Source organism: Capsicum annuum, unplaced genomic scaffold (genome assembly GCF_002878395.1).
Source record: "Capsicum annuum cultivar UCD-10X-F1 unplaced genomic scaffold, UCD10Xv1.1 ctg998, whole genome shotgun sequence".
Lineage (NCBI taxonomy): Eukaryota > Viridiplantae > Streptophyta > Magnoliopsida > Solanales > Solanaceae > Capsicum > Capsicum annuum.
The window spans coordinates 2,019,120-2,031,759 of NW_025896076.1; the positions used below are offsets into that span (position 1 = coordinate 2,019,120).

Here is a 12,640-nt window from a genome sequence, read left to right on the forward strand (position 1 = left end):
TTTCAGCTTCAGCAACATCTGATTTTTAACTTTGTAGAAGGTGTCAAGTTTTGTGACATCTTTTGAGACCTTCTAAAAAATTCCTGCCCCAGTTACATACTTCAATGTCATCTTCATTTAACTTGGGAAAAGACCCTTTGATGAATTTTTGATATCTTTCTAAAAAATTTGCCATAATTTCTCTAAAAAAATTTTAAAAAATATGATCGATCCAGTGTGGCGCCTACGTTTTTCATTTAGGTAGGAAATTTAGTTTCAATATAAAACAGAAAGATAAATCTTTCAAGGGGTTGACCGAAGCCGACATAGGCCGCCTACGTATCCCTTTCTTAGGAATTCTGGTCAAACATAGTTCATACAAATAAAAGGGATATTTGATACTTTTGATAATGTGACCGAAGCCAATATAGGCCGCCCACATATTCCACAAGAGAAATTTAATCAAACATATTTCATTACAGCTAAAAGGGTGCAATTACAAGGAAATCAAATCATAAAGTGTGATTACAAGGAAATAAAGAAACTGGATACAATTACAAGGAAATGAAATGAGTAAGTACGATTACAAGAAAAGAAAACAATAACTTCCAAATGCAGGATAGAAGGACGCCAAAAGTACGCCTTTTGCTTGATGGTGTCAACGACTACTTCTTGTGATTGGGCAATGGATTGTTGTTAACAATAGCTGGAGCTTCTTTAAGAGTTATCACCTTGTTGTCAATGAAATCTTGAATTTTGTGCTTAAGAGTGATAAATTTTTCTGTATCATTTCTAACAGCTCCAGAGTGGTAAGAACATCGTTTGTTTGGACCATACCAATTAGCAGAGGTGTTCACAGGCTTTGCTTTCACCAGATGAAGTAGTTTTGCGTCTTTCAACCTTTCAAAAAGCTGAGTAAGAGATTCTGCTAGCGGCGTGAACATTCTGGGAGGTTTTCTTTTAGGATTGGCACGAGGAGCATTATTTTAATAGTTTTGTGGTGGAGCTTGAGCATGATATGTCTCTTGTGCATTGAAGACCGATAGTGAGCATGTCAAGTATTTGGTTGATATCGAGGAGGCTTCTTGTAATTGGAAGAATTTTCTTGAGTCATTACTCCCATTACTTCCTTCTCTTTTTCCTTTCCATTTTCGAAAGAGACAGTCTGGAAGCCTTTGTGAGTGGACTGCAGCTCTATCAAATTTATTATCCTTCCTCTCTTGAGGCCATCTTCAATCATTTCTCAAGTCTTGACAATTTCAATAAATGTTTTTCCAGCCATTGTTATCATGCGGTCAAAATATTCGAGATTTAGTGCATGGATGAAGTAACTGATCATCTCAGTTTCTTCCATTGGGGGATGTACCCTAGTCGCTTTTTCTCTCCAGTGTATGGAATATTCATAAAAATTCTCATTTGACCTCTGTCTTAGCTTTGTGATAGAGATTCTATCAGGAATAATGTCGACATGAAACTTGTAGTGATCCACAAAAGCATTTGCCAGGTCATCCTAAGTGCGCCAATTAGTCACATCTTACTTGGCATAACATTTTAGAGCCTTTCCACTCAAACTTTGACTAAATAGTTTGACCCGTATTCCTTCATTCTTGCCCACACCAATTAACTTTTCACAATAAGTTTTCAAGTGAAAGAAAGAATTTTCGAACCCATCAAATTTTTCAAACTTTGGGATCTTATAACCAGGAGGCAACTCAATCTCGGGAAATGCACACAAATCTTCATACCTCACACTTTGGTTATTCCCAAGCCCCCGAAGACTCCTTATTGCATCTTCTAAGTCCTTGAGCTTTCTATTCACTGTATCATCAGTGTACATTCTTAGATCATTCTCCATTTTAACATAATGATTAGCATCTATGTGGTATAACCCTTGAGTTTGTGTTACCGGTGGGGTGGTAGCATAGGTGTACACTGGTGGAGCACAGTGTGGCAAGGGTGTGTTCTGAACCTTTGGACGATCAAATGTGTACACAAAAGTGCATTCTGAGAAACATAAGCAAAATGACCTTTCTGATCAACTTCTTCTGACGTTAGAAGCATAGATCCCTTTTGTCGAGCATCAGGAGGCAGAGTCATATTTGGAGGAGTCTAATAAGGTGTTTTTCTTTGCATCACCATGAGCCTTAGCTCGGCAGTTTGTTGCTCCAAACCGGCAATGAGCTCTGGGGTTATTTCCCTTCCTATCGAGACACTCATGTCCATTGCCACAGAAAAGGTGGTAACTGACTCAGAAGAAGTATTTGTGTTAATCAGACTAGGATCCATAGTTGAATGAGTCCTTCGATTATCCCAAGAAAGAGCTAATGAATCTATAGTTGCTTTCCTAACCTTAGACCGTGTAAAATACTGATATTCTGGCAGCAATTACTTTGCCTTTGTGTAACAAGCAAGTTTTGAGTATCAACACAAATCAGTCTCTCTCTAAAAGGAAAGAAAAACACTCAAAAACTAAAAAGTTAGTTCATGATAGTGATGATTGACCAAAGTAATATACGAAACAAATGACATATAGTTGATTTGAAATAGACTAAGTTCAGAATTTGAAGAATATGACACTTGAGAAACTATCCGAATGATTAGAACTTTGATCATTTAACGGATCTTGAATTTGATGGGAAAAATAAGACTTTGAACAAGATGAACTAAGTGATTTAAATAAACATACAAAAAGGCTTATTTGAAAGCTTTAAAGACAACATAGTCTTTTTATTAATAGAATGTCTGGATAGTTTTGACTATAATTAAATACGGGAAAAGCGAATTGTGAGGACAACGTGATCAATGTGAATTAGATAATAACCTAATGAAATTGAAAATGATTGGGTAAATTGGAAGGAATTCTATCAATGAACTTCTAAAGGTATTTTGGTAGGTTCCGATTTTAAGTCTTATATGCTTATTAACGCTCTAGTACTTCGAAATAGGAATAATGGACTAGTATCGTTTCAAGCCAAACATATGTTCTTTAAACACACACATATACAAACATAGACAAAGCAAAACAATAAAACACTTTAGTACATAAACAATTATTACATGTCCTAGCATGTGTGGGATCTTTCAAGCCAAAGGTAAGCCTAGCATTAAATATCAATTGAGATTCTGATAAATTGATTCAAGCTTTAATTAATGACATTACTTGAGTTTGGAGTTAGATTTCCAAACTCAATTTTCTTAAATTTTGACTTGGATTAATTTATCATTATCTCTGCACATAATATGATGATCGTCTTTGGGTCGTGAACCCATTTGACATAAGGGTGTTTCCTAAATTTGTGGGATGACACATTGGGTCAAACCACCTAAGGCTTATACATGCATGGCCTAAATCAAGGGTGGCAACGTTCTCTCTTAAGTTTGTTAAGATTTGGGGAGACACGGACTTGGATTTCTTATATGAGAAGGCACGTGGTCCCACGACAGTAAAACTCCCGCTTACTCCATATATGTACCGACTCTCTAAAATGGGTGATTTGAAAGAATTTTGGGAAAGTACAATATACAATCTGTGTGTACAATGTGTGGGAGTGTCAGTTTTTCAAAGTGGAGGAAATATGAATGGAATGTCAGTTTATATGAAATTTAAACAAATAAACACATAATAATAATCCACAACAAGTTAGAAAGTTTCTTTTTGGTTAGAACCTAGATAAATTTTCAGCGGAGTCACCATTTTTGTTTTATCCTTTTCAGATTTCTTTTGGCGAGAAAATGATTTTGACCTTCTTAAAACTATTATAAAATATTTGAATTAATTTTAAGAAAATTCACAAAGTCGCCACTTGATTTGTATAGAAAAATCAAGAAAACTTAAAAGAGTTTCAAAAGTCCAAAAACAGAAATAAACCTTTGAAACTAGAGATTCTGAATAAGGGTTCAATTAACACCCTAAGAAGGTTTTTAAGGCACTTAGGAGTGTCCGTTTAAAATGGTTTACCATAAGAACTAACTTGACTAACTAAATGTGACTAACTTTCGCAAAGACTTGATTTCATAGAAAAATATAAAAATTATTTATTTAAACGTTTAAAAAGACATTTTTTTATTCTAAGGAAAAATATTTCACTTGAATTGAGCTAAGTTGTGATTCTTCGAATTTAAGAGAAAAATGATTTTGCTTTTGTGGAGAAAGAAAAGATTATGAAATTATTTTCTTATTATTAATTATTATAGAAAAAATCGATTATGTAGAGATAAAATATTAAGAGAATATTTGATTAAAAGTGCTTTGCTAATCTTTTGAAAAAGGTTGATTTTCAAAATAAATTAGTTTCTTAGATTTTGGAGAAAATTTCTTTAATCTAAAATAAACCATTAATTATATGAACAAAACAAACAAAATACTTAATCTTTAAAAGATGTTTTAAGGGGAAAATTGAAGGAATTAATTTAATCCATTTTAGATGATATAAATTAAGTGAAAAAAATTAAAAAAAATTAAAAATTTATGACGTAAATAAAGAAAACTAAGATAAAAAGGAAAAATTACATATACACAAATTAACTATTAGTTATTACAAAATATCCCTATTTTGAAAAGTAATTACAAATATCTCATATTAATTACACAAATTCCTTCCTTTTAAACTTTTCTCTCTTTTCCTTCTCATACATCCCAAACCACCATATTTTCCTCCAACATTGTACTCCATATTTTTCGCCTAAAACCTTGCTAACATGATTTGGGGGTTTTAATTTTTTTTTCAATTATCAAGCATTAACTGATCTAATTAACTTTATCACTTTCTTCATTTAAATAAAAAATTATTTCGATTTTTTTCTCAAATCTCCCCCTCTTCTTTCTCACCCCCCCCCCCCCCCCCCCCCCCCCCCCCCCCCCGAATTACCAGACGTACACCAAAGAAATGAGACAACGTCCTCCCACCAAAGAAAGGAGACAACGTCCTCCTAAACCAGGAAATTGCACGGTATCGATCATATAGTTTATGTGTATATCTTGTACAAATCTCCAGTACACAACTTTCTTCATACTTGAATATATAAAAAGAGATCGTGTGAACATAATTTCTTGTGTATATGTCGAACACAAGTAATTACTGTGTATATTTATTTTTCAATATTTATTGTGTATATCCTGTACAAATCTCCAGTAGTTTATTGCTGTGTCAAATTATTATGATTTATGGGCTTGTTTTCGCATGATTTAAGGAAAGCATTATACATTAGAAAGGTAAATTTTTTATACTAATTTATTTATTTCAGTAAATAGTTTCTTGTACGTTAATATATTTTTATAATATTTTACACGTATGTAATATATTTTTATAATATTTTACACGTTTCTTATACGTTAATATTTTTTATAATACATTATATTGATATATTTTGATATACATTGGGTACATTATATTTTACAATTATAACCTTAGACGTATGTTATAATATGTATAGTATTACATTATACATTTAGAAAGTTTATGTTTTACATTTGTTTTATTGATAACATTATACATAGATATACTATGTATAAGGTTGCATTACATATTTAGAAATCTTATGTTTTACATTAATTTTCATGATAACATTATACATAAATATACAAAGTATAAGGTGGACACATACATATTTAACTATTGTATAAGGTTTTTTTTTTTGTTTTTGACAGTCTGCTGTAAAACGAAAGAATACAAATGTTTTTGGCTTTTTTTTTTCAAATTGAATTTCAAATCGCAATTTCAAAAAAAAAAAAAATTATGGTGATGTTTGAATATTTTTGAATTTGAATTACAGTTACTATTTTTAAGCCTCCACAAAATTAGTGCATTAATTACAGCTCTTAATTAGGAAAGAGAATATTGGTTTCTAATTTTATTTTCATAATTTTAGGCATAGCAGTTTCATCATACATTACAGATACGTATGAGGTACAACGACATGTATAAGTATTTTTTCAAATCTGGGAGAGAGAAAGTCAATCCGGGATCTTATGTAATTAGTTCCATTAAGGATGGGATTTATGTTGCTTATCCAAAATAAAATGACAACACTATAGGGGTTTATCTAGGTTAATTGATTAAAAAGTTAGTCAACACAAATAGCTACAAAAATAATATAAGAATTAAAATTGGACCCTAAGTTAGCCCATCAATAAAGTTGTCCAGCTTTTGGGCCATCCTATATGGACTTTTGGTCCATTTCTGCAGTGTATACCCAGCTGTATACTGACTGTATATCACAGTCCTTCACCCTTGCGTTTTTGTGTATATTTCAACGTATATACTGTATATCAACGTAGAAATCAGCATATTCCCTCTCCATATTTCATTTCACACTGTATGATGGTATGCAGCTACGACTTTCAGTGTATACACATTGTATATCAGCATATACCAGCCTGTATATGTGTGCTATCCTGTGTATATCAGTCCAAATTTGGACTTCAATGAGGCTCGACTCGACGGACATCAAAAGCGAAGGAATGGGGAGTCGGATCGGACATGTTCAAGATGGATTCATGCAAAAGATAGAAAAGGTAAAGATTAGGTACGTATTTATATATGAAATAAAATTTAACTTGAAATGATTTCCAATGGTTCAATGAATTTTCCAGGAAAAGGAAAAAAAAAGTGCAAGAATGCATGCATACATCCAAACATTTTTAGAAAAGAAAAGCCAAAATTCTGAATTTTTAACACTTTTTCACACAAATAAAAATAGTAACACCCAAGAGCATGAAGAGATAGTTGGGAAGACATTATTATTACTATTATTTATTATTATTATTATTTCTAACGAAAGAAGGAAAGCGACCAACAAAGTGATGGTTCGCCTAATACTTAAAACTATACATTCAAACTAGTAGAAATGAAGTCATAGATTAAACTATTTGAAGGCGGTTCAATATTTGATCCAAAATAGGGAGGTACTTGATTTTAAACCCACAAAGGAATATAAGTCCTAACTTGATATACACAACAAATAGTCATTGCAAAAAATGAAATAAAATCTCAATTTATTACCACACATGGCCAAAAAGGACGGACTATACTATAGATTCAACTAGCTGTCAAACAAGTTGGCTTTTAACCCTTTACGATAAATCAGTTAAATAAATAACCTCACGTGTCCAGACATCAATCAGAATTCAAAAAAAAAAAAAACAAAGCATTAAAAGGCTCAAGTTTGATTTGTTCCAGCAACTAATTAAAATTTCAAGAGGTTGGATATAAAAAAAAAAAAACATACTTAAGTTATAGAGTCCATATGAAAAAAAGAGGGATGGAGAAAGAAAAATCACAACTAAATAACAAGTATACTCAACTATGCCAAATTGTTGTAATGACAAAACCTTTCACCGCCTTTGTCGAGCTTCACATCATCTTTGCAAAGAACTGTGTTTTCGGTTAATTTGATTGCAAACATTCACTAACTAATCAATAGTCTTCATGCTTTCCGAATGTGTGACCGTTTGAGTGAAAAGTTGATAAATATGAATTCACTTTCCCAAGTGTTACGTGTGAATAAATATTCTAGATATGAGCCAAAGAAAATGACCCTCACACATAACAGAGGAATTCGATCAAAATGATGCAAACATCAACTTAAGCAAACAGCCTTCAGAAACTTTGGAGGACGAAGGAAGCAATCAGAAATAAATCTTTAACCTTTTAATCTAATTTGTAACAGCAAGGAGAATACCAAAACCCAGAGAAAAATGCTCAACATTAAAAAGGAAAGAAAACTACTCTTATGCTAATCGTTAGATTTGACTACAAACAACAAAGCAATAATCGATAGGAAAGGAACCTAGACACTACCAACAACTGGAAGTAGAAACAACATCATAAACAAACATGGGATCCAAAAATAATTCAAGAAACAAAATTTAAGCACTACAAATACCAAACAAAAACAGAAAAGAAACGAAGTTTAAGCACTACAAATACCAAATGAAAACAGGAACTCATGAAAAATAAAAGAAAACAAGAAAGACCTATTTCGGAGCAGCTCACTGGGACGACGAGCTTTGACGACAAACTTCCAGCCGAGTTTAAATTTTGACCTTTCGGAGTTTAATTTTTTGTCGGAATGGAGTTTTTTCTTAGTTTGTTTCTTGTAGAATTTTTGGTTCCGTAAGACTAGAAGCATACGCCTCCCGAATCTTCAAATTTTTCCCCAGAAATCCTCTACCCCCTTGCCTTCTTCCCCTCAATCCCTATTTATAGTGGAAGACACTGATTTTTCTATTTAAAAATAGAGAAGACATATCTCTAAAATTCGAATTCCGAACTGGCCCTTCTAATTTGGATTGGATTTTGGATTTTGGATTTTGTAACACACAATCTTGAGCAAGAAAGTCAAAAAGATGGCTCCTAGGCCTGCAAAATTTAAAGATAAGATGAAAAGATAGAGTTTTTTATGATTTTTGGATCTTTGTTGGTTGAGTTTCAGTGTTGGGTCGGGTATCAGTCATTGTTGGCCAAAGTTGGGTCTGCCGATGGTATCGAGTTGATTTATGGGTCGGAGCGGTTGGTGATTTTGTCATTATTTGTTGGGTGGTCGTCGATGTTGATGTTGACATCGCTATTGTGTGTTGTTGTTGAATACATTGGGACCACATGTAATTTCATCCAAACTCCACACTAGTATGATATTGTCCGCTTTGGGTCAAGTCCTCACGGATTTGTTTTTGGGCACCTCCCAAAAGGCCTCATACTAGTGGAGTTGGGTGAGACTCTTAAATATTGGACATGTATCCTCTATTTCTCCGATGTGGGATTGATTTTATTCCCAATAATCCTCCCCTCAAACCAAGACCACAACACTCGTGACCTCTCTTTCAGTGATAATCCATTTGATCTGGCTAGCCATCTTTTACCGCCACTACCAACCAGTGGGACACGCCGCTTGACCACTACTTGTCAAGAAGACTTTCGACACAAGGCATCAACCATAAATCTCAGCTACTGGGTCACTTCATATGATCTGCCAAATATCTTGTACCGCCGTTATCACCAAATGGGACACGCTGCCTGACCACCACTCCCTAGAAAGACTTTCAACACAAGGCACCACCAACAGATCTCCAATCTTGTCATCACACTAGGAATTTCTCACCAACCGCAGTCCACTACTCCGACACACCCAAACCTGGGCTCTAATACTACTTGTTGGGTCCGCGTGTAACTCCGCACTAGTATGATTTGTCCGCTTTGAGCCAAGCCCTCACAGATTTATTTTTGGGCACACCCCAAAAAGCCTCATACTAATAGAGTTGCATAGAGTTGCATGAAACTTTAAATATTGTACATGTTTCCTCTATTTCTCCGATGTAGGGTTGATTTGCTTCCCAACAATCCTCCCCCCAAACCAAGACCACACCACTTATGACCTCTCCTTCAGCGATAATCAATTTAATCGCACTAACTATCTAATATCACCATAACCAACTAGTGGGACACGCCGCTTGACCACTACTTGTCAAGAAGACTTTCGACATAAGGCATCAACAGTAGATCTCAACTACTAGGTCACTTCATATGATCTGCCAAACATCTTGTACCACCATTATCACCCAATAGGACACACTGCTTGACTACCACTCGTCAGGAAGACTTTTGATACAAGGCACCACCTGCAGATCTCCAGTCTTGTTGTTACACTGATAACTTCTCACCAAATACAGTCCACTACTCTGATACACCCGGTCCACTACTTCGACATACCCGAACCTGGGCTTTGATACCATTTGCTGGGACAACGTGTAACTTCACCCAAACTCCGTACTAGTATGATAATATCCGCTATGGGCCTAGCCCTCATGAATTTATTTTTGGGCACATCCCAAAAGGCCTCATACTAGTGGAGTTGGGTGAGACTCTTAAATATTGGACATGTATCCTCTATTTCTCCGATGTGGGATTGATTTGCTTCCTAATAGAATATTGTCCTTGAATGGGTTTTTTCCGTGGTTGTGTTGTTATCGTGTATTGCTGTTGATGTTACTCGTTTGTGGTAATGGAATAAAGAGGAAAGATGAGGATTTGGGTCGAGTTGTATGGAATGGGCTGGGGTAATTCTATAAAATAAAAAGGGGTTCTTGGGCCATTTAAAATATAGCCAAATGGTAGGATTAAATTATTTATTGAATAGCCAATATTTTAGATCCTTAGTCAATTAATTTAAATTTCAACCAAATTGATAAATTAATTGGTTAATTACATTGCAATTATGACCAAATCAATTTCAATTATGGTTAATTCAATAAATTGACTAAATTGAATCGAAATTCGAAATGATTTTACATCGAACTTAGTCCCGAGCTTCTTAAAAAACCAAACAAATAAATTTTCTTAAATAAATTATTTTGAGACTAAATTGTGGTTAAATAAAATCTCTAACTATTTGAATCAATTTTCAAAATAATGCTTGGTTAAAATCTATTTTTTGTAAATTGATTATTTAAGTAATGAAATTATACAATCTCGTATGTATGAATATGCAAAATATAATCGCTACTTGAAATGACAAAGTCACCTAGATAAATAATTGATTTTTTTATCTGAAAATTAAATATTATAATTTTATTTAAAATCAAAGACACTCAGGATTAAACTTAATCATGGAGGGAAAAATTAGGTATCAATACCTAGTCTTACTGGCAGTCTCTTCAACTAGCAGTCTTTCACCTACTCTATTTGTCCCTTAGCTAGACAACCTCATTTACCTTTTATTGATAACACTTTCTCTTTATCTTCCCCTTTTGAGTTGATCTATATTGATACTTGGGGGCCTTATCACTCCACTACTTATGATGGTTTTCGTTATATCCTCACCATTGTTGATGACTATTCCCGTGCTACCTGAACACATCTAATGGGTTCCAAAATTAATGCATTTGATCTTCTTAAGGCTTTTCTCACTTTGGTGGAAACTCAGTTCAATGCTTATGTTAAGGTAGTTCGTAGTGATAATGCTTTAGAACTTGGATCTTCTTTGTCTGGTTCTCAGTTCTTTTCCTCCAAAGGCATCATTCACCAAACTTCTTGTCTCTACACTCCTCAACAAAATGGAGTTGTTGAGAGAAAGCATAAATTTCTCTTAGAAACTGCTAGGGCTTTGCTTTTTCAGTCCCATCTTCCTATTAGGTTTTGGGGGGATTGTCTTTTAACAGCCACTTACCTTTTTAATCGGTTTCGTTCCCCTACTTTGCATCACAAGAGCCCTTTTGAATTACTTCATCATAAATCACCCTCCTATTCCCACCTCAAGGCTTTTGGGTGCTTGTGTTACTCAACTATCCCTATTCTTTATAGAAATAAATTATCCCCTTCTAATTCTTTGTGTTTTTGTTGGATATCTTTTTGCTAAAAGGGGTTACAAGCTTTATAACTTTCTCTCCAAGACTTGTTTCATTTCTAGGGATGTTGCCTTTTATGAAACCACCTTTCCTTTACATTCACTCTCTTCCCATACCCTACTTTCTTATCTATTTCATATTTCTTTCTTTGATGACCCTGCTTCTCCTCCAACTGCTTCTGTCTCTACACATGAGTCTACTGTATCCCCTGCTTTAGTACCCCTTATTCCAGCTTTTGTTCCCCCTTCTAGAAAGTCTTCTAGGGTGTCCCATCCTCCTGTTAAATCTTCAAGATTATATGTGTCATTCTTTCTTTCTTCCTTACTCCACCTATTCTCCTTCTTGGGCTTCTTTACATGGTTAACTATCTATTTGTAAGCCTCACAGTTACTCTCAGAAAGCTGTATTTCCTTAGTGGCAAGATACAATGAGACAAGAGTTTTATGCTTTGGAGTCCACTAATACTTGGTCTGTTGCCCCACTTCCCTATAGAAAGAAACCTATTGGTTGTAAGTGGGTTTACAAGATCAAGTATAGGGCTGATGATTCTTTGGAAAGATATAAGGCTCGATTAGTGGTCCAGGGGGTACTCAGGTTGAAGGTGTTGATTTTTATGAAATATTTTCCCAATGATCAAAATTTCCACTATCAAGACCCTTGTGACTGTGGCTATTAAGCATCGTTGGTCTCTCTTTCAACTTGATGTTAACAACGCTTTTCTCCATGGGGATTTGGATGAAGAAGTTTACATGAAACGGCCTCCTGGACTTACTGTTTTTGATTCTTCTTTTTCTATGATTTGCAAAATCAATAAATCATTATATGGGCTTCGGCAAGCCTCTCGTTAATGGTACGCCAAGTTGACTCATGCCCTTCAATTGAGGGGTTATGCCCATTTTCTTAATGATTACTCTCTCTTCACTAAAGGTTCGGGGGATTCTCTTGTCATCTTAGCTGTCTATGTTGATGATATTATTTTGACTGGCACTGATCTCAAAGAAATTACTGATCTCAAGTTGTTCCTCCATGAATAATTTAAGATAAAAAAAAAAAATTAGGTTTGTTGCATTATTTCCTTGGTATTGAAGTATTATATTGTGACACTGGTGTTCTCTTGCATCAAAGTGAATTTGTTCATGATCTGCTTATTGATTATCATTGTGATGTTTCATCTCCTGTGGTTTACCCTTTGGAACTAAATTGTAAGTTGTCTGTTGACATGGGTGATCCTTTGGAGCAGCCTAAGGTTTACCGTAGCCTGGATGGCAAGTTGAATTTTTTAACTCATACTCGGTCGGACCTCTTTTTTGTTCTCCAATA

At 34.4% G+C, this 12,640-nt stretch overlaps 1 protein-coding gene across 1 annotated transcript; it reads right to left on the bottom strand.

Annotated features, from left to right (window-relative positions):
• Nucleotides 1–1,222: 1,222 nt before the first annotated feature.
• Nucleotides 1,223–2,265, bottom strand: LOC124895824. The gene is made up of 3 exons (XM_047406235.1): nt 2,116–2,265; nt 1,571–1,948; nt 1,223–1,489 (listed from the first exon to the last, which is right to left on the bottom strand). Exons 1-3 carry the CDS (start codon nt 2,263–2,265, stop codon nt 1,223–1,225), a joined length of 795 nt encoding a protein of 264 aa, XP_047262191.1.
• Between the last annotated feature and the right edge of the window lie 10,375 nt (nt 2,266–12,640).

Excerpts from the sequence above, each read along its gene's own strand:
- LOC124895824 (XM_047406235.1), bottom strand. The coding sequence starts at position 2,265 with ATGGATCCTAGTCTGATTAACACAAATACTTCTTCTGAGTCAGTTACC. Across the intron at positions 1,949-2,115 it reads CTGCCGAGCTAAGGCTCATG|GTTCAGAACACACCCTTGCC; the intron begins GTGATGCAAAGA and ends GATCGTCCAAAG. Across the intron at positions 1,490-1,570 it reads GCAAGAATGAAGGAATACGG|GATGACCTGGCAAATGCTTT; the intron begins GTCAAACTATTT and ends TGGCGCACTTAG.